Here is a 22,899-nt window from a genome sequence, read left to right as displayed (position 1 = left end):
GCGAGACTGAGCCGTCTTTATTGGTGCTTGCTGCTAAGAGGAAACTAGATAGCACTGCAGGACCGCCTGCCCAAATGGGAAAAGGGATCACAGCAGAGCATTGCTATGCAACATGTAATCCTCCCTCACAACAATGGTTTGCTACGAAGCCCAGACTAAGTGCCCCCGTAATGATCAGTCTCAGACATGCTGCAACACACAATTTCTCAGTGTTTTAGCTGAAACGCTGAGGACAGATTCCCATTCATTCCCAGCTGGGTCACGGGGCTCTGCCGGTGGTTTTCAGACAACTCTTGTCTGGGCAGCAGCAGTGCGAAGCGGACGCGCAGCCGTGGGAATTCCTCGGTTATAGCTGCGCTGTCGTCATGGCTGGTCTGCGGCTCCAAGGCTTCAAACCATTCGCTATGGTTTGGGGAAGAGGAGGGAGCAGATGAACCTCCTTAGAGTCAGCTCATCCAGGAAAAAGCCTGCCCTCATCTTGTCTTACTTCAGAGAGGGCTTTGGGATGACTTCTTTACAAATCAAATCTCTTCCATCCCCTATATACATATCCTCCTTCAATTTAAATAGGCTTAGTTATTCTCTCAGCTCAAGTATTAACGTTTGTTTGGACAACAGCCATGGTTCCCATTTCTTCAGTGTTCATACGACTAGACTTGTCCCTTAACACTGGCCATTGCCATTGGTTGAATTATAAAAGTTTCACAGATTGTTAGAAGTTTTCTTTGCTTTTTCCCTTTTTTCTTCCATCTTTTTTTTTTAAAGAAAAGCCCTTCTTTTGAGCCTGTTCTCAAACTGTTTTTTTCAGAACTGTTTTCCCTTTCCACTGCCCTTCATTCTTTAAAAGTATAAACACTCATATTTTAGTCAAATATGCATTAAAATACAAACACTTAAACACAGAATAACGTAACCCTACTTTGAGAACTTTAAAAGTATTTTTTTCCCCTTCAATATTCCTAGTATGCTTCACATGCTAAGAAAGCTCCACATAAACAACTAATTGCAATTACTTATGGGATACAGCAAGCAATTTTTTCCAGAGTGTTGATTTCCAGGCCTTAGAAAGACTTTGGCTGAGCCAATCTCAGCCTGAAAGGAGGAGGGGAAAATCCAGAGATCACGCTTATGCATTCCTACCTCTCATAACCTGGAGCAATTAATACTAGTGGTGGCTCTGCAAACTGACCTGTACATATGAAGTCAAGGTTTGATTTGTACATTGGTAAAAGCGTGGTACTAGATTTCTTGCTACACACACCCCTAAAAGAAACTGCCTAAAGGATGCACTATGTCTCCTTGGCTTTTATCCATGCGCCAACTGTATTAGTAAGTTCATGTGGATTTGCCTTATCAAAAAAAAAAAGCAGTTATTACACTTTTTGAGGGTGCAGAAAAACAGAGATCAGCATTTAAGCTTGCCTCTTTGACAAACTCTGGAGTTCGACTGGAATCATGTTTGCTAGCAGGAACCGTATGAGACAAGATGGGCAGCGCTTGTAAACACTGTCTCTGCAACAGGAGACCAGGGTGCAAGTCTCTGCTTCGCTACGCCTGTGTGTGACCTTTAGTAAGTCACTTAATCTTTCTGGGTGTCAATTTCCCCTCTGTAAAATGGAGATACAGAAGTGAAGAGGGTGGTATGCTCTGATAACATGTTACGTGATAGCTCGTGAAGTTCCTCAGACAGATGATAGCTGGGCAAACATCTACCTGATATGGAGAGTCCGTCTCCAGCACAGGAGGCACGCTCAGCCCTTGAGATAGATGTCTGCCAGGACCGCCTAAGGGGAAAAGCCATTCCTTGCATGGACTTCCAAAACAAGCAAGTCAACAGCAAGGAAAAGTTCATGCACCTCCCACTATCCTCTCCAGAGCATCCCATATGGTTTTAGAGATGCAGGTATAAGATGTCTCAGGATGGGTCTGGTCTTGAACCCTACAAGCAATAAGGATCCTTCAGAAAAGCACATATAGTCTATGCAGACCAAAACATATGAATTTAATTGTGTGAAAACAATTAAGGAACCCTCATTAAGGGAACCAGTTTCAAAGGGAGATATTGCCTAAAAAGAGACTTTTCGGAGGGAGGAATTTTCTTGTTCTCCATTTCTGCCCTCCTATAGTTTTGCACTAAACATTCTTGGCTCTCAGGGAGACTGTGGTTATACCCCTGGCTTCAGGGTCCTGAAGGCAAAGGTTTGTTTGTCCCTCCTTCTGGAAGGATAAAAGGAAAATGGAATGAGAACATGACTTTTTTTTTAATTTTTTTCCTTGGGTAACAGCAGCCCCCTTTAATAGTGCCCCTTGGATCTGTAAGACATGCTTGACCAGACATACCTCTGGAAGAGGTCAGCACTCCTGGGATTAAGAAACTTAGCAACGCTCCAGAGAGGGAGTTGGAAAGTCATGTTTAATGATACTTTGCTGAGAAACTGGGCAAATTTAATTAAAACATCACTTACTCAAGCCCAGTGGAACTAATTGAGTCCTCTAATATTCCGACTTTTCATTAATGGGTTACAAAAGGGGCTGCATTTGTGTGTACAAGGGGGGATAAAAAGGGGGAGGATATAGACAAGAAGAGAGCTTTAGCAAGGCTGCCTGTGCTTCATTTAATATAACCAAGAAGCTTCATTGCTGGCAACGGAACTTTAATACAGTTGACTTCTCCCAGCACCACCGCCCCCCGTTCCCTTGACACATACACACACCTCCCCCCCCCAACACACACCCTCTCCACCCAAGATTCTTCTGAAAGAATAGCTGAATGAGCAAGAGTAGATTTGGCAAAGGAAGGGAAATTGCTTTTTTAATAAGTGGTCTATTCAGAGCTCCTACTTTTCAATAAAGAGAAGGCTGGAGAAGTCCTGGTCTAATTACCTCATCCTCACACTAGACAAGCTCACCCTTTCATTAGTGATTGAGGTCATATCATATAACTTTGTGAGCCATCACAGGCACAACATGTTCAGTGATTATTTCATTGGTGTAGCAAAATTACAGTCGGCCCATCAAGGTTGTAAAAAAACCAGAAGTAAAATAATAATTAAATGAGAACGCCTACCAAGAGACACTAAAACTAGGCGGGATACGATAATGTCACCCTTGCAGAAATACGCAGATTGTTTGCTAATATGACACCATGGAGAAACTGCCACGTTGACCAGAAGGGTATAGTGTTGGTTGCCAAATCAGTCAATTAAGCACAGGTCCTTTTTTTGGTGGGTCTCAAGGGGCTATTTATACATTTTGCCATGGTTGGGAGTAAATAGAGGGGAAGGATTATATGTTGTTAAGAATCAGCGAGAGACCACCAAGCTTGTGCTGTATCTTTAATAGATACTCCTCCACTCCTTCAGCGAACGCACACACGCACATCCACACATACACTGTAAGCACACCAACATAGGCTGGCACTTCAGCAAGCTCCCATAGCAAAGTACTAGTAAAGAAAGTCTCCTTGTCCATTCCCAGCCCAAAGCAGGCTGTAGTTCAGCAAAGGTTTTGGTTCATGCATGTATGGCTTCACTAGTAGACATAAAATCTGTGGTTTTGTTACAGAAAAAACACAACGGGTGCTGAGCAGGAATTCAGGAGAGCTGGCTTCAGTCTCCTGCTCCATCGTCAGCTTGCTGTGTAACCTGGGGAAAGGGCATTCAGTTTGCATCTCAGCTCCCATTCAAAATGGCCATAATCATCTTTCTGGAACTCACAGGGACATTTAACACATTAGAGGCCATAAGAGCATCTTATTTACATAACGAGCGCTCCAGTTCAAAATTGTTCAGTTCCAAAAGGGCATAAATCAAGGTTACCTGCACTCCTATAGTGCCTTTGATTCACATCAAATACAAATGAATTATTGCCCAAATAACCAAAGTAGGTTAGTTCAAAGTGGTTTCAGACTGTCATAGACACTAGGTTAGCATTTCTTGCTACTCAATGGTTGGAAAGTCTGTAAGACAATAGTTAGTTGATGGGCAACTTCTTTGGAGAAAGACAAGTAGAGGAAACATGCTGAGTTTCATATTTAACCCACTGTCTTCATCAAGGGAACCATCAATAAATTCAGTGAGGGAACCTAGTACTGCCTGCTGAGCAACTCGCATCCTCCACCAGCACAGCAATGGCAGTAGGACCAGGAGGGAAACAGCAGATTGAACTTGATATTAATCTACACCCAAGTGTAAGTAACATCAGAGACAATCCATCAGCCACACCAAGGTGGTCAATGCTCAGGCCTCAAATCAGTTTCAATATTTTGAAATCTTAAGCAAGCATTGCAAGTTTTGACCTTGCAATTATAAAGCCAGTCTGGGTCCTCATCTCTGACTCAAAACCTCTCTGATCATCTTCTTGATACTATATTGTGCCAATGGTTTAGATCAACACATCCTACCTACATAGATCTTGAGCCACCATCCTCCTAAAAGCTTCCCCCTCAACATGCAATTCGCTGTTCTCTGCCTGGCTTCACAGTGCTGTTGTGAATCTGGTGGGCTGCTTGGCTTGCCTTTCAGCCAGGCTAAGGTACAATTATTCTAGGAGCATAAACAGCGAAATAATTTCAACCACTGCTGCAAATGGGCAAGAAAAGCTGTCAGACAGCAACACCAACTTGACAGACACGGCGTGGGTGGACAAAAATAGGAACACCGGATCACTGACCTGCAGCAAAGGTCTTTGATGTGGATTGCCATGAGGGCTCTCAGTGTCTGGACAACAGTCACAACTGTTACTCAGCTGTTTAGCTGCAGATATTACACTAGTACTTAGAAACCACTGCCAATGACCAAGCCCTGACCGTGCCAAGTCAAGTGGAGGCAGAGGATGCAAGAGTCCCTGACATCTCCCGTTCCCCTAAGAACTAGCTCACAGTGGGATCTGGACAAGAAAGGGCAGGCAAAAAGGGGAGATTCACTCCCTCCAGCTCATCCTTGGAGTTCATTTAGCCCGAAGTTGCACAGACAGCATAGAGCAGAGATGACAAATGAGGTCACCTAACCTATGCAAGACTGAGTCTCAGACATATGGGCATCTCGACTGGAGCTACTGGGGTGGAAAGCACTGGGAGTTTGGTCAAATCCTTTGGCTGAGTTTTTTAGCCCCACCACTGCTGGAGGGGAGATATTCATGGAGTTACAAGAAAATGCCAATGGCACCTAAAACAATAGCCTTGTAGGTTTTGGTGAGGCTGTATATATCCCTGCTCTCCTCCCTTTCTAGAGTCATCTCACAGCAATCTCCAGCATGAAATCACAGCCTCCATGGACCATCTTCTCCATTTTCAGTCCCATTTGCTACACAGCCAACTCCAAAGAGTTGGGATAGTCCCTCAGGAACAACCAACCACAAGGATTAAAACAAATTTCATCACCCCGCAAAGCCTGTTTCACATGCCAAAGAGCTGCAACAGGAGTTCAGAGGCACTGAGCCTTTTAATCCAGAGGCAGAAAAGCTGTCAGCCAAAGCCAGACACCAGCTAAATCCAGGATATTTCTAATCCTGATGTCAGCGCTGTCTAGGAGCATCTGGTGGTGGGAGAGGGGGAGACTTTTTGCTGGCTAGCACTCACTGGTAGCATTCTCTGATGCCCCAACTCTGTCGTGAGGAATGGCATTTTATGCATACGCACAGGAACAACTGAGCTGGGGTGGCGATTCCTAGAATGCACAACTGGCTGGGCTGCATTTGCCTGGGAAACTGGAGACCCAGGTCCCCCATCCCAGCCCCAACCCTCCATCCAATCACACGGACAATAACAAGGCTCAAAGGCTATTTATAGCCTTACAGTATGTCCCCCTTCGAGGTTGGCGCAACGGAACACTGATCCTGGGCACCTGTGCTGGCCAGTCTGAGGGTTTTTCGTGTTCAAGCAACTCTAGGCTAGGTACAGCCAAGCAGATTATAGGAGAAGGTGGAAAGCCTTCCTTTCCCTTCTCTTGCTGGGATGACCCAGCAATTGCAGACACTTTGTCCTTTACATCAGTCCTGCAGGGAGACCCCCAGGCAGGAGGATAAATCCTCATGGGAAGAAATTGGGATAAAGAGCAGAAAGTCCTCCAACAGAGAGGATAAGGATGGGAAAAGAAAAGAGGGACTATACACCTAAGCACTGTCCAAGCTACAAACCCAGCAGCTCTAGGCAACATGGGAGGCTTCTGCCAGAAAACAAGGCTGAAGGGACTTTTAGGACTGAGGTCAGTCAGAGAGGAACATCTCCACTCTGGTTCCCCACCAGGTGTTTATCTGGCCAGTTTTAAAGAAACCTGGCTATGGAGATGCTAGACTGTCCATGCTCTACTGACCTGCTACAAGAAAAGCATTCTTCAACTTGTGTTGTGGCAGCATAAATCCCTTCCTCCTTGTCCTACCTCATGTAAGCCTGGAGCACCTGCTTTTCCAACCCTTTGCATGTAAGACTCTCTCCTCCCTGTAGAAAGGCAGGAGTCTTCCCCACCCCGGTCATGTTTTCTAGACCTGGACAGTTCTATTTCTTTCCCTATGGTCTCCCACCAATGGTTTTGCACAACTCATCATCAAATCACAGAATGGTTTGGGTTGGAAGGGACCTTAAAGCCCATCTAGTTCCACCCCCTGCCATAGGCAGGGACACCCTCCACTAGACCAGGTTGCCCAAAGCCCCATCCAACCTGGCCTTGAACACTGCCAGGGATGGGACATCCACAGCTTCTCTGGGCAACCTGTGCCAGGGCCTCAGCACCCTCACAGGGAAGAATTTCTCTCTCAGATCTCATCTAAATCTCCCCTCCTTCAGCTTAAGGCCATTACCCCTTGTGCTGTCACTCCTCGCCCTTGTAAACAGTCCCTCTCCAGATTTCTTATAAGCCCCTTTAGGTGCTAGAAGGCTTCTATAAGGTCTCCCTGGGGCCTTCTCTTCTCCAGGATCAACCACCCCAACTCTCTCAGCCTGTCCTCACAGGAGAGGTGCTCCAGCCCTCTGATCATCTTCATGGCCTCCTCTGGACTCACTCCAACAGCTCCACGTCCCCCTTGTACTGGGGACCCCCCCCTGCAGGGGGGTCTCACCAGAGTGGAGCAGAGGGGCAGAATCCCCTCCCTCGACCTGCTGCTCACGCTGCTTTTGATCCAGCCCAGGACACGGTTGGCTTTCTGGGCTGCCAGCGCACATTGCCAGGTCATGTTGAGTTTCTTGTCCACCAACACTGCCAAGTCCTTCTCTCTGCTGCTCTCAATCCATTCTCCACCCAGCCTGTGCTCTTGAAGCACAGTGACAAAACCAGTCCCTTAAGTGAGACTTCACCTCTCCAGCAGAATGATCACTCCATGCATTTTGCATGCAATGCTACTGTTTCCACACTTAAGTGCAGCATTTTATTGCCCCCAGAACAGCGTAACACCCCCCACACTAAGCAGTCTGCAACGCACCTTCATCCCCACGAGGTTATTGTGGAAGTCCACCCTGGCTCGCAGGTCCTTGTTGGGCTTCCTCCCCAGGAACTCCTTGACAAACTTGTTGCTGTACTTCAGGTTGTCACCACAGCCGCCCCACTGCCAAGCCTCACGGTTCTCCAAGTCGGGGGCCTCATCGCAGGTGCAACGCTCCATCCGCCCTGCACTGCATGCCTTGGCCATGGCGTGCGTAAGCCCCGCAGAGGAGATGGCATACAAGAAGGCTGTCTCCTTAAAACCTGCAGGAAAGAGGAGCAGGCAGCTTTAATTGCAGCTGGAGCAAAAGTTAACGAAGAGAGTGAGGAAATAAAGGCAAAACTCATTGTGAGAAGAGTCTGAGCAATGTCAAAGCATGCCAAGCTCTACGCGCATCACTGATGGTGGAGAGGACACGGTGGAGAGGACACAGTGGAAAGCAAGGAATGATGGATAGTGGACAGAGGTGGCACGAGCCAGGATTCAAGAACACAAATGAAGTCTGGCCAGCTTTGTGGCTGTCCCTGTGCAGACAGTCTCTGCCTGAAAAGAGAAAGAGGTGAGCAAGAGTTGAACGTGCCATGGAGGTGCCATCACCATGGTACAGCAATACTGCTACTGAGGGGATGAGGGGACATCAAATAGCAGGAACATAGCATAGACTTCCAGACTGATGGTTGGGGTAGAAATCATGAGGGCTCCTTGTTCTTACCCCTCCCCAGAAAAAAAAATCACTAGTCCTACTCCAGTGCAAGAAAATTGTTAACAAAAAGCACCTGAGGGCTGAGAAGCACACAGTAGCCAGCCTGTCACCCAAAGCAAGACCTCACTCAAATACCTCAAAAAGCAGTTCACATCTCAAACCTTTCACACACAACCCTTTTTTTACACCTCTATGCTCTCCTGCAGGGATGCAACAGCATCCCCTCTCCCCAGGAGGTAAACTGAGGCCCAGAGAGACCCATGATTTCACTCCAAATGATAAAAGCCAGAAATAAAAAGCAAACATGCCAGTATTTATAGCTCCTCATTCTCCGGCTATGGAAGCCGTAAACGACTGCATATTTGAGATGCAATTCCAGAACAGCTTTGGATCTGACTCAAGAAATCCCCCACTCAGAAATAACACAAGTGGATGGTGACAGTAGTGGATATATCTGTAAGCTGGTGTGTCAACCAAGGACATGAAGAGACACTGCCAGGTCATTTTTGGAACTGTTCCTTGGGAGGTTCATGGTAGTCCAAGCAAGCTCATGGGGCCCTACCCTGGCCCATCCCCAGAGCCTGCCTTCCCAAAGCACTCCCAGGTGAACTTCAGCAGAACACAGATGAAAACCCAGCCCAGGAAACTGAGTTTTGGTCCTCCCAAGGGAGCTGATTCAAACCAAATCATGGTAGGAATTATCCTACTGTTCTACTGCTCACCTGGAAAAGAAGAGCAGGAACCTTTCCCTCATTGGAAAGAAGGTTAAAATAAAAAAAGATCAACTCCATGCTCAGTGGGGACACCATAAACAGTGGTCAGGGTTAAGAAACCAAATTTGGGGGTTTGCCCTCTGTTTTCTCCCTGAAGTTAGACCATGTCCTTCATTCCAGAAACATCTTCAGCATTGCAAACTCTCATTGGGAGTGGTGTCAATTAAGTAAAGAATTCTCCCACAACAAAAACTCATGGGAATGCAGACCCCCAAACTCCCCTGTGTAGAAATCACCTTCCAGGCACCTTTCATCTCTTGTAGACTAGGTTCAGCTTTCTCTAGGTTACACCACAGGTCAGACTGCCCACACGCCTGTCAAAGGGATGCCACTGCTGGAGAGATGCTCCCAAGGCTCCGTGCTCCCAGGTTGTAGAATTGGTCTTTTGCCACTGCTACTACTTGTGCTATGAAATGTAGAGGTACCAGCGTGCTACCAGAAGGTCCTTGATGGAATAGGGTGTGTAAACTCTCCTCTGAGAGTCTGAGACACTGTGATTAGCAAACAGCCTGGATATCGTCCAGTTTAGTAGACAGCCCAGATCTACAACCTGCTTGAAGGCCTCCTGGTTTGGAGCACTGAATTCAGAGCGGTTGTGAAATCTCAGCAGAAAGTCAGTGCCGTGCAACCACAATGCATACCAGGTTTGACACAAAGCCAGGAGGAATGGTTGATTTGCCAGGTTCTCCCCCTCCATCAATCTCCCCACCAGCTTCAGCTCTACTCCTCCCATTCTCCATCATTAAAAGCCTCACGAATTCCCGGTGCCCATCAGCACAGGTATCATCTCACCCGCAGGCAGCTTCCAAGCAAGTCCATGTGACATTTGGCTCTGGCCAGATTTAAAGCCATCTCCGCCATGCACTATTTGATTGCACCAAGATATTTTGTAACAAGATAATGAGCTTTAAAATCAATGCAGGCATTCTAACCCCCAGTGCATCGACAGCCTGCCATCCACAGATATCCAGTTTCAGCCATTTCCAAAATTGTTCACGAGTATCCAAAGAGGATAACAAGTCCCTTAAACAATCCCCCGTTATTTTAAGAAACAGGCTGCATCAGTCCAAGTTGCAAACCAGCAGCCAGGCTGTTCTGGTGACCGAGTAAAAATGGAGGGAGGAACTTTAAGTGAAGCATGGGGGGGGAGGTTGTCTTTTTTTTTTTTTTTCTTCTTCTTCTTCTTCTTAAAAAGCTGCAGTGGTCCTGGAGGAGAGGAAGCAAGCTCACACTGACATACTTGAACAGCTCTGTCTCAGTGGGTGATACATGTGCCCCTTTGCCCTGGGGTATCGCTTGCTGCGATGCCGAACCAGGAACCAGCAGCTCCCGGAGAGGAGTAGAAAGATTTACAGGACAGTGTGTTACGCCGCGGGGAACACCACCTGAAGGATTTACAGCATCAGCGGAGGGCAGAGATGTTGCAGGGGCATAAAACATGGAAGAATGAGACAGCAGGCAGAGCCTTGCAACCTCAGAGCTATCATTTATTACACGGGGTCCCGACAAGGGGTGGGGGATTCTCGATGGTGTTTTAAGGCAGCTCGGCTTCAGGCCGCTTTGAAATGCCCCTGGCCGAGGGTTGCCCACGGGGGCAGGAACATCTGAAGGAACAAGCTGTGGCCTCCAGGTGTCAGCATGAGAAAGTGCTTGGCTTTCCCAAGGCACCACTAATCCAGGGACTCCTCTGGCATGCGGGGATATTTTTAAATGTCTTGCAGCTCTGGCTGGACCTCTTGGGTTTCATAAGGACTTTCCTTGTTTCCACTGCAGTCAGTGACAGTGCATTAGTTAAGCCTCAGCACTTCTGAATTACTACTTCTCACTAATTAGCGAGTGAGAGCACTTTGCAGACCTCTGCTCTTATCTTTGAGCATGTCAGATCCTGGGTTTGTAGGTCCAGCTCCATCGCTGAGTGTGGGACTTTCTGGAAGTCAACAAAGCCCTTGAGACCCATGCAAGCTATCTGTAAAGTGGTCCTGCTGCATCCTTATCTTCAGTCCAAAAATAAGATCTGGATTTTACTAGGAGGGTACAGGAAATTGGATTATATGAGGTAGCACAAAGGAAGGAGATAAAAATACCACCTGCTCCTTGAATACTCCCTCTCAGCCTCTGGCCGTCTCCAGCTGAGCTGCTGGGACAGGGTGTGGGAATTACCCACCACTCGCATCCAGGGAACTTTTCCCTGGGTAAAGCAGTAACAGGACACACAGATATTTGCAGGCTTTGCCCTGCACTATGATAGGGCTCCCTTTGCCCCCACTAACAGCACAGCCTGTTTTGCCTTATTTCCCTTAAAGCATTTTCTCAATTTCTTTCCTGTAAAGGTTGAAAAGTAGAAAAAAAAAATAATAAAAAGAGAGGGAACTTTAGCTTTAGGAACTTTAACACCTTCCCCTCCAGCACCAGCTCAACTTTCAGCAGAAGTGAGGAGCAAAGGTAGGTCCTGGCTTCAGACAGACACACGACAATCTCCAGCCTCCAAGGAGGGAAGCCGTGGTCAGCAGTGGGAGGCGGACAGGGCTTGCTTCACTGGTACAGGCGCAGGAATTATCACCACGTTGCGTGTCCTTTGCCTGCTGGGCGCTTTCATGGATGAGCTGAACCTGGCTTTGTCTTTACCTTCTACGAGCTCGTTTGGGAGCTCTGGGGGGGTGGTGATCCACCGCTGGCAAAGGATGCACCAGGGTGACCACTCTGCAAAACTCCAGGGAAGCTGATGATGGGTGCAGAGGGTGCCAGCACCCCTGATCGAGACCTGCCCCCCCCCCCCCCCCAACTCCACTCACCTCTCTTCAGCAAGCTGGCCCGGTAGCGACCCTCGAGGGTGCAATTCCAGCGCTCGAAGCGAAACTGGTACTGGCACTCCAGTGCACTCATGCTGATGGCCTCCATCAGGGTCTCGGCCACACCGGGGTCCCGCCGGCACATCCTGCGCTGCTTCTTCTCCAGCTTCAGGCGGTCACAGACTTTGTAGTGGGCTTTGACGGCAGCTTCCTCCATTTCTGAGGTCAGAGGGAGGATGGTCAGGGGTTCGTTCCCCGTCAGCCTGCAGAGGAACAGAGCGGCACGTGGGTAAGGAGAGAGAAATACAGCCTGACACAGGAATGAGGACTGTGGTGGGATCCCCAGCTGAGCACCCACGTGGACTTGCCGATGCCTGGGCAAGGAGCGATTGTACAGCAAGCCTCTCTGCAGTGTGTGCAAGGTAGGAGCAAGGAGAAAAGGGTAAACAGCATTATTTGGGTTTATTTCTTCTACCAGCTCTCACAGAGCTTGTTTAGACATAAGACCTTAGCAATCTCCATCACAAGACAGCGTGTCAAAAACTGAAATAGGGAAAAAATACTTGAAGGTATCTAAACCGCATAAAATTGGGAAACTAGCAAAACTACATGCCAATATCCTGTGCATAAACAAAAAAATCATTTTAGCACATCAAGCACAGCCAGAAGCATCTTGAGAAGGGATAGAGGGTGATGGGTCCCACCAGACCCCAAGAGACACGCTGATAAAGCTCCTACAACCACTCTGCCCTCAGCAGAAGAGATCCTTACATAAATCCTAACGAGCCACAGCCTGAAGCCCGAGAGCAGGATACACTTTTACAGGCGATACTGCCAAAAGCTTTTACAAGGAAGAATGAGCTCAAAACCTAAAAAACGACCTGAAGAAATACGTGTCCTGTTGCCTTCTCCCTTGCACAAGGTCCTTGACTCGTACAATGTGCAACAAAAGAAGCCAGCGTACTGTTCCCGGTGTCAAGTGACGAGCTGCTGGAAAAGGACCAGGCTGGCATCGGCCCCGGGGAGCGGAGAGGCTGCAGGAACATCTGCTGGGCTCATGAGCGGTTTGTTGGCCGGGCTGCCCGCACCCCACTCTCCTGGCTCTGCCCTTTTCCGGCGAGGTGCCAGTCCACGCAGTCAATGGGAATCACTATGTAGGGTTTTGAAGGACCTGAAGACGCGTTTCCCCAGCCAAAAAGGAAAAAATTGCTTAAAGCCAGAACTAAAAAATATGCTAGAAGGTTGCGATCCTGCACAGGCGAGCACAGGGATGGGTCGCAGGCTTGGGAAATCTCCATCGCTGCAGGACCACCGAGGTCCTGGGGTGGTGGGCATGGGAGGGGAACACACGCTCGCCCCCTTCACCGAATGCAGATGGATCAAAACCCCACCTGTCCTGCAGGAGCAGTGGCTTGTTGTTTGATTGGGGGTTTTTAATGAGGATTTCTCTCTAATCAGTGGGACACATCATGCCAGGAGCACAATCCCAGAGGGCAAGTAGCTAGGATGCTTTAACTTCCAAACCTCCTTGCACAATGGGCACAAAATCCTGATCTGAGCCACAGCCAGCAACATCCCATACAAAGCCAGTCATTTAAGGAGGTGAGAAAAAAATTACTGGGTTTGGCTGGGGTTTTTTGTTTTGGTGGTTTGGTTTCTGGGTTTTTTTGTTGTTGTTTTGGGGTTTTTTTTTTACGGGAATAGAGATGGGGAGGGAAATGTTCTCCTTCAGTAACCTTCAAAAGTATTAGGATTTCAAGAAAGATAAACTGTAATAGAAAAAGTCAAGTCAGAGTGACTTGTGGGAAACAAAGTTAGTGTAAATTCTAAAAAAAAAATTTTTCTCCCCAAATTCTGCTCTCCAAAAGTGACAAAAACCATTCAGAAGGCCAAATAGTAAGCTCCATCTGAAGCACTGACAAATGTTAACCCTCATGGTTTTTTGTTCTGTCTGGACTGGGACAGAGCATGGACTTGGGCTTGACTGCTCCCCGAGGAGACAGGACATCACCCAGACTGGGTGCCTCATTAACTGACACTCCAAGGAGGCTTGTGCACGAGAAAGGTGGCTTGGTCTGAGCTTCACAGTAGTAAAGAAAAATCTGTGGGACATCGATTCCTGGCCTTCATCGATAATTCTGCTCAGGAGGTTCATTCCTGCAAGCTTTCACAGTTGGTGCAAGAGATATCCTCAGCTAGCAAAGAAGAGAGAGGAAAGCATAAAAGCATTTTCTACAGCTCCCCCTCCTCAGTTTACCTTTCTGAGCAGGTAACGTTCAACTAAACATTCTGGAAAACATAAGCTCCAAGTATTACATAGCAGACAGCTATTGCAGCGAGGAGGGATGAAGGAATTGATCCTACGGCCAAGGATTCTGCAGAGCAATTGGTGATTTTGAACCCCTTCCCCATCCTCCCCCTTAGGTGCTTGGCTTTGAGATACTTCAAAGTGTGGCTGCTGACAGCACAGCCCACTTGCATGTATCTCTGAAGTAGGTCTCAATAAGACTCACCTAAAGAAAAACAAAATAAAGAGCCTGGGATAGGGAGAAGGGTATTGTGGTAAGCACAATACCAGCTCTCTAGCATCCGTTTAGAAGTAGTGGATGGAATGTCCTGGGAAACAATAGAAAATTGAAGCATTAAGTGGGCCAATTGTCATCAATGTCCATTTTCACTGCTCTGTGCAAAAGGCTTGGGTAGGAGTTCTCCAGCTCTGATATCTGGGACACGTGGATAACAGCCACAGTGAGCTGAGAAAGCTGGGCCAGCACGCAGACAGCCACTTCACCTCTTTGAGAAAACAACTCAAAGACAAGGCACCAATACAACCTTCTTATAGAGAAGGCAGAAGAACACCTTCCACCTCCTGCTTCCTGACCCAGCTCTGCCCTGTCCTCACCCATTAGAGGAAAGGGGACATGAAAGTCCAAACGGTGAAGAACAAGTCATGCAACACGCACGGTGAACACAGACACGTCCATCACTGCCTGGTTTATTGTTTACACTAATTTCACTGGCTTTCAAGCTGGTCTGAATCAGAGCAAAGCAAGTGAATTAGGAAAGCATCTCCAGATCAAGACCATGAGTAAATTTAGGAGAAAGGGACTTTTCCTAGCCAACAAGCAACGAAGCTCTTCCAGGTGAAGACCTCCACAAGCAAAAGCAGCACACGTGCACGCGCACATACATTTTCCCTCCCCGGTGCTGGATCCATGCCCATTTCAGCAGAGGAGCCCGATGCAACCGCCTCAGCTCTGCACTCACATTCCAGCAGCCCCGGGAAGAAGGGTGAGGTGGCACTTTTCAGAGCATGGCATCAATAATAAACAAGCACAGGCAGAGCCGGTGCCCCCACCTGAAATGCTGCCTTGGAGCTGCCGCTGCATGGAACCTTTATAATCCTATAAAGCCCTTTTATGCAACCTAGGCTGAGTGAGGTCCCGTAAGGCAACCGTGTCAGAGTCAGATGCTTTCTCAGCTCCTCACAAAGACTGAGCTGTTCCTTCCAAGGAAGTTTTTCAGGATGGGGGAGAAGGGGGAGTGTTTTTTTTTTTTATTTTATACACACTCGATCCACATCTGTTACGATTAAGCTGCAGCCAGCACTCTGTGCAATTGTACTATTTTGGATCGAGGGGGCTGAACATGAGATGAAGGTGTGTTTGTCCACTGGGAACCTGGAGAGAGACCAAACAGCTCATTGCACACAACCCACGAAGCTTTAACTCTGGAAATTAACTCAGGTGTCCGTGGAAGCAATATGAATCTACAAAGTCAAGAGACCGTTTCTGCTTCAGACTTTGACCTAAGCTGCGGTGCACCTTGCCTGACTTCTGCTCTGAGTGGCACACCTGCACTGTCCAGACCTCAGGAAGGACCTGGTTGCTCAGTGTCATACCCACCTACGTGAGAGGGACTTTTGCAACATTATTTGCACTGTTCTTCTAGTTCAATCTGTCACTAGTTTGAAGCCAGGAAACCAAAAGGTTTATTATCACCAGCTGTAAATACCAAGACCTATCCAGTTTGCACATATACTACTGGTGGCATTCGACTGCCTCAGTTGTGAATGTCACATCAGTGCTAATTGCTTTGCTCTCCTGGAGTTCAGACTCCAATCACCCAGGCTTGGGAGAGATCCCAAACATGGTCTCTGCCACTGCAGAATTCACCGATAGCTGCGTTGCCAATTTTTATGTGTAGCACCATGGAATTATCACCTTTCCAGAGAGGCAATTCAAGATGGGTCCTGCTTTCAGCTCATCTCAGAAGTCAAGAGTTTTTATTGCCTCATCAGTTTATTCTTTCATCAGCATCCCTGTATTTTCCCCTTATTTAACTGGGGATTGTTCCTGATGAGAACTTGAGGGGGATGAGACAGAAGTAAGGTGCCTGCATAGACTTCTGAGTGCACTCATTTTTGACGTACTCAAGAGTTTCCTTTGCACGTGCCACCAGAGAGACAAACCAAGGTGAGCTGCTTTCCTGCAAGGAAACGCCTCTGCTATACCCGCCTGGAATGACAGGCCTGCTGAAATATTGCATTCCTATCCTAGCTCTTCTTCCTTCTCTGCCAGAAAATTTATCTTTGGTACATCTGTACAAAGACCAAATTGATTCTATTTTCACTTTCTACATGAATTTTTTTTCTGCAGTATTGCTACTCTTCCAACCCTTTTCTTTCCACCACTTCTCTCCTTTCTTTTAATAGTCCTCCATCTCACAAAGGCTAATTGCTATTTGAAGTATAAGAAGCCAAAAGTCCAATAAAACTCTGAATTCCATAGTGAGTGATGAAGACTTGACATTTGGAGCAAGAGTTGGCCATTGAAGAATCAACTATCTCATTCTGCACTGTGTTGTTTGGGTTTTTTAAGTGTTCACAGGTACAAGTGCCACCATTGTGCTCACTCAACATCCTTTGGAGGAAACTATTTAAAGAATGCTCACCAACCTCATTTCTGCTCTTCCCAGAGCTGTCAGAAATATTTTTGGACCCCCAAATCATTTGGGATCAAAGAAGGCTTTCTCCTCTTTGCTAATAAATACTTAGTTCTCTATTTTCTTTCTATTCCTCAATGTCAGAACTAAGCATTTTTCCTCCAAGACCTGGTGCTCACCCCAGCATTCAGGCATTCATGTCTATTGTCACCTTGCTTAGACAACAAAAGCCAAAGCCACACGTGCTAGTTTCAGAATTCTCTGCTGTTCTGAGCTACAAAGCCAAAGGTTTCCTACTTTGGCTAATATATACACATGCCAAAAAATCCCATATCCCCTTGATTCCTTACAAAAAATAGTGCAAGCTATTCTCCAAACCTCAGCAAGGATTTCTCAGCTTCCACAATAGTTCTTTTCCTTCAAGGTCTTCCCAACCAACTCTTTGTGCTCATCTCTCCTTTTTGCTTTTTGTCATACACCATGGTGTCTTGTTGTTAGAGACTACTAAAGAAAAAACACATTTGGAAACTCAAGTAATGAATACAGCTATTCTCATCACAAGTATGTCCCAACAGACATTTTGGTACTTATTTTCCTCAACAGCATGGTACACACACCCAGAGCTTTTCTTTAGGTGGCAACCCCTCAGATGTGGGCTTCCTCAATCAATAATACCCAAGTCTCAGTTGCTGCCTCTACTTGCAAAGAAACAAGAGCCCTCCCACCACTACAACATTACATACTTCCACCAGCATATGGTAGGAGCCATAGGGCCTTGCGATCTCACTGCATGCAGGTGGAAAGTAGCCAAACCTGACACTCATGCTCCAATGGAGACCATGTGTTTCACAGAGAGAAATGCCTTTGAGTCCTTGGATCTGCTTCTGAGTGGTGGGAATTAGAAGGATAGAGAGGAGAAAAACTACAGCATGGGGGAATTTCCAACCCAATAGATACCACTTAGCAGGGAAGGAAGCATCAGTCTCCATCAGACTCCTGATGAAGTATGCTGAAACAGGTTTCCTTTTTCTAGGAGACAAAGGTGCAGATTCTTGTAGGCTTCAGTCATTAAAACTGGTCTTTGATCACTCCTCTGCCTGGATAGATCTATACGGTGGTTTCCTCTAGGTCTCTTTGAGCATCTTGGGCAAGGGGATGGAGGAGTGGGCATGTAGAGATCCTGCTATACATACCTATAGGCTCTTGGGTCTTATCAAGGGTTACTTCCAGTATCCAGCAAGAAGAGGAAAAAACAGCTGCTTCTAGAAGTAAGAATTTGCTGCTGCAAGTCTGCAGCTCTTCCCTTTCCAACACCACTCTCCTGAATGCTTCTAACACTCACATCAGCCACTCTGAGATACCACAGAGATAATTTATGCCTGAGCTTCCTGTTTTAGTCTCAGCTAAAAGTTCACATAGAAGTCAGAGGACTTTTCCCAGTCTAGTGAATGCAGCAGTCCAAGTGAACCCCCCCACAGGCCAGTTGTCCTGCACTGAAAAGAGAGCTGGACTCCAACTCCCTTACAAAGGAGTTATCACTCAGTTCAGAAGGGATTTTTCTGTGAATGGGGCAAGACACAGACGGTTGCCTCCCAAATACAGGATGGTTGCTGCATGTATAAATGAGCTTCCATGCAATTTCCTGCCAAAACGTACCCTCAGCTTCTCCTGTAGAAGCTACCAAAAAAACTTTGGCACATAGTATGAGGGCAAAATTTAGTAACTGAAGGAAAAATACCCAGTGAATGAGCAGGGAATACGTGACTCAGTTCAGATGTAAAGGGCTGGAGATGTTCTCATTATGGTGAATTCCTGCATAGGACTTATGGGACCAAGGTGCCGCGAGGAACAGCTATTTTTGCACTGTGGCAACCAGAAGCACCACAAGCAAATACTTAAAGCTGCTGCAGCATTTCCCACCCATGCAAGGTAGAAGACCTGCACGGGTTATGAATTACAGCTTATAGCACTCCCTTGAAGTAAGGAAGCATTGCCTTCCTTTCTGCCTCCCTTCCCCCAGTGAGGAAGGCACAAGCAATCACAGAGAAACCCCACACCAGAGGAAGGAATCAAACTTGGGTCTTTCAGCCCTTGGTGGTGTGTCTGAACCACAAGGCTGAACTACATCTCCACCTTCCCCCCCAACTCCTTACAACAAACCTTATTCAGGAAGTTTCTAGTCCACCAGAGCAAAAGACATTTTTATTTTAGGCAAATATTTCAGAGTTGCAGCATTAAGATTAACCAGCATGGAAACGACACTAGAAGAGAGCAAATATCAGGACAAGCTCTACAAGCGCTTGCTATACTCCTTTGCAATTCCCATGGCTTGTGCCAAACAATTCCCAGCACCAAATCACCTTTGCAGAACACTGCTGGGGTTTTGAGGGGGTGTTCAGTTTTTACAACTCAATGACTGTTCGCTGCCCTTGGCTGGAAGGTCCCAGGTAGCTTGGCCCCAAGAGCTCCTCACAACCCAATTCTGCTGGAACAACCCATTTTGTCCATAAGCGAGCAGAGGTGGAGAAAGGAGGCAAGGAGGGGAAGGTTGTTTCCTCTCCCCTTCATCCTCTCAAGAATGAAACAGCAATCAGTGAGACTTACAAAGGATTTTCAACCCAACTTAAAGCCGGCCGGTGAGCCACGGTGCCAGTGGAATGCATGGGCCAGGCAGCAACAGGGGCTTTCGCTCCCGATTTAAGACAGCATTAGCTTTGCCTTGGCAGCCTGTGCCAGGAATTACACTCCCCCCAGCTGGACAGATCTCAGACCCCCACCCTGCAACCCACCGCTGCTCCTTATCCCACTCACTGCCTTTTTTTTATTTTTTTCCCCAGCTTAACTTAATTTCTTTTGGCACAGGTCCCACTAGACCATCGGCAGAGTTTTGGTGCAGAGAAGCAGTAAGCAGGGAACAATGCGATGGAAGAAGATGAAGAAATAAGCTTAGAGAAACAAACAGAAGGCTTGGTTTAACCTGTTTAGCAACCCATGGTGTGTAGGGAGGAAAAAAGAGGTTTTTCAGAGTATTTTCCATGATAACTGGCAAGATGCGGACATGCACAACATATGTATGCCCTATAGTAACACCTCCTTGCAGCAGAAAGGGAAGACTACCATAAGATTAGGGGTTTTGTTTGATTATTGTGGGTTTTTTCATTTGTTTGGGGGCTTATTTTGTGGGTTGGGTAGGGTTTTGGTTTTGAGGGGGGTAGTTGTGGGTGTTTAGGGTTTGTTTTTTTACACTGATGAAAATCCTGCCATCCCAGGATCTCAGATCTCTGCTGCAGTAAAAACCAGCTCAGCTCCATCCCTGACATAAGGTTAGAGGGTTCATTTTCATCTATAATTGGGCCTAAGAGCTCTCCATGATGTAGTAAACAAGGGACATTTCTACACCACATTTAGAGAAAGTATATACAGCCATCTCTCCGCTCGCCTTCCTTTTGAATTTTTTCTGGTGGGGCTGAGGACCAGGAGAAGACCACACAAAGGAATACAGCAGAATAATTTATACTAGATTTTAAAGACAGCAGACCAGAAGAAACAGGCCCGGTGCTCAATGGCACCATTTTCTTGCGACAAAGAGTTGAGCCATATGCAAACCCTGTTCATCTACTCCTACCATAAAGCCTGAATTACTAAAAGCTGGAAAATCATCTGTGCTAGAAACCTGCAGCAATAGTTTTGGTTTTCTGTTCCAGGCAAACAAAATCCAACTTCATGGTCTTTCTCTGTAGCTTCCCTTGTCTTGGGAGAGTTGCACATAGCAAAAAATATTTAGCATTTGAAATCTAAACAAAGAAAAAACTAAGAAGTGTTTGTTCATTGTGCTTTTTGCACTGGTGCTGCCTTATGTTTATTCCAGTAGGTTTACAAAGGCAGCATCGGAAAGCATCACACATGGGGTAAGGGTACCTCTAGTTCCCAAGACACCTCCCATTTGTCCTTCTGGCTCTCTACAGCTCAAGCTGCTGATGTGAAGACTAACGAAGCCCCACAGATCTGCCCAGGGCTGGGGACTCCACCAGGAGCTCTTTGCTCAGGGCAATGCAGGGATCAGACCTGCTGGCTCAAACCAGGTGCAGCATTAAAGAGAAAAAATAATAAATGCTAGACGCTGAGAATGGAGCCCTTCTTCCAAACAGTGCACCATTAAACTGCAAGGCTCATTGCCACCGGATCTTGTGAAGCCCAAAAACATGAATAGATTCCAAAAGGGATTAGACACATTCAGGAAAGGGAAGTTCACCCAGGTGGGTGATGAAACATGAAGGCTTGAACACAGCTTCTGGCTCAGGAAGCCTCTAAACCACTGACCCCCAGGAGCAAGCAGGACGCACCAGGAGACACATCACTTGTCCCACTTCTCCTTGGCTTCCCCAGATGTCCATGCCTGGCTGAAGAAACCTTTGGTTCAACCCCATATGGCAGTTATGTTCGCAGCACCAAGACTAGCACCTGTAAGAGTCACACTGCAGAACCTTGCTTCAGCTGCAGCATTTAAGCCACCTGCACCCTCCAACCCTTTTGGACAACAGCAATAACCAACCCAGCAGCATCAGTGCATGACTTGTGCTCACTGTGCAACACCAGGTTGATGGATTCGTAAGTTTGGAGCAACCTCCTCTTTCCTCAGAGCAGCTATTGCTGCCACGCTCACTTTGGGCAACCCCACCTCCACGGTCCCAGCAGCAATCCTGCCACATCCCCAGCAAGCCTCCCACCCACGGCAGCCCTCAGCACACCGGGACGTGGGCATGCCTCACACGGCTCCAGCGACAGCGTGGCCAGCCATGTGTTAGTGTCAGTCTCTCCCACCCACCCCTGCCAGGGAACACATCTGACTTTATAATGAATCGCCCATTTGTCTCCCTAACACCTCAGCCAGCCCTTTTGTTAAGCCTTTATCTCCCAAATTTAACAGCTCTGCAGCACACATCATGCAGCAGGACTTGGCCTCTTCCTTTCCCCCTCCCGCCTGTGGGATAAATCGTGCTGTCCCTCCCGAACACTGCCCGGTCTGTTCTCAGCAGATGCTGCAGTTACATAGCTGCCCTTGCCCAGACCACAGAAATTGGCAGCCAGGGAAGAAACTCCTTGTAGCCAACGCAGCAGCTTGCCTCACTGCCTGGAGATATCCCTATGCACACACACGCTCAAGTAGCACAGCAGCTACAGAGAAAATAAAGGTTACTCTCCAGACTATACAAATCTCAGAAGCTGAGGGGGGGCTGAAATTGAACCTTTGAAGGAAGCACAGTGAATGCAAAATGCTCCTCAAGTTCATTGGGACAGAAAAACAGCTGGAGAATGAGCTTCCTCCTCCCTCCCCAGCCCTAGCTTTTATATTCAGGATCTGGAGGTCCCAGCTGGAAGCAGGGATTGGCTCCTAATCAACTTCTGGACAAATGACAATTTCTAGAAACAAGCGTGCAGATTCATGCAGAAAGGGGTTCTCACCTCCCTCCCCTCAAAACATTTTACCCAGCCCCTATTTTATATCACATGGAGGTCAGCTCGTGGAGTATTTAGATGGCTGGGCGGTTTGACACATCATCTGATCTATTTTGGGAGCAGTTTACAGCTCTGCAATTCCTCCCCTGCACAACAGCGATAGCTTTTCCACTCTAATGTCATATTATCCTCATGGCAGGTTTTAAAAACTAAACAGGTGAAAACACAAACTTTCTGGGCACTGGAGAGAGCAGGATGCATGAGAGAGAGATTATGGTGATGGGATGTTACAAGTTTATCTTCATTCTGAGCCCCAACAGAATGAATTGTGAAAATAGAGACTGGTTCCTTACAGAGCTCAACAGGAGGATACTCGAAGGCTCTTAGATAAAGGTCATCCCATCACAAAAGGTATCTCATGAATTTCTTTGAGGGAACTTTGCAGTCCTGAGGTTTTACAAGCCTCAAATGAGACTTCAACAGTCAGATCTGCAGCTAAGCAAACTAGCTCTGGCCAAGGTTTCAAACTCATCAGATAAACTACCAGTGCAGGAGACTATGTTCTCACTGATGTATCCTAGAACAGGTTCCCGTGAAGCCAACCAACATAAACCTGTCTTCTGCTCCAAATGCAAGGGCACTGCATGGTCATTCCCTCACCGCCATCCATTAAACAACATTGTGCTCTCCCTTCATCTTCCTCAACACCCCGAAACACTGCTCCTCCACACCACAACTTGTCCCAGCAAGAGGAAGAGGGAAAGAACAAACAATTTGTGAACATCTGCCCCCAATCACCCAATGTCCATTCACCACTATC

General features: G+C 47.1%; 1 protein-coding gene across 1 annotated transcript in view; it reads right to left on the bottom strand.

Moving 5' to 3' along the window:
• WNT9A (Wnt family member 9A) overlaps nt 1-22,899 on the bottom strand; it is a 58,557-nt gene that overhangs the window by 8,573 nt on the left and 27,085 nt on the right. Inside the window, exons 2-3 of the mRNA XM_075746868.1 lie at nt 11,682-11,941; nt 7,414-7,676 (exon numbers count right to left, since the gene is read on the bottom strand). Of these exons, the coding sequence (XP_075602983.1) occupies nt 7,414-7,676; nt 11,682-11,941 (523 nt within the window). The remainder of the gene's footprint in view (nt 1-7,413; nt 7,677-11,681; nt 11,942-22,899) is intronic.

The sequence above is a fragment of the Balearica regulorum genome, chromosome 2, assembly GCF_011004875.1.
Source record: "Balearica regulorum gibbericeps isolate bBalReg1 chromosome 2, bBalReg1.pri, whole genome shotgun sequence".
In the NCBI taxonomy this organism is placed as follows: Eukaryota; Metazoa; Chordata; class Aves; order Gruiformes; family Gruidae; genus Balearica; species Balearica regulorum.
This window is presented reverse-complemented; position numbering and strand designations above follow the sequence as displayed.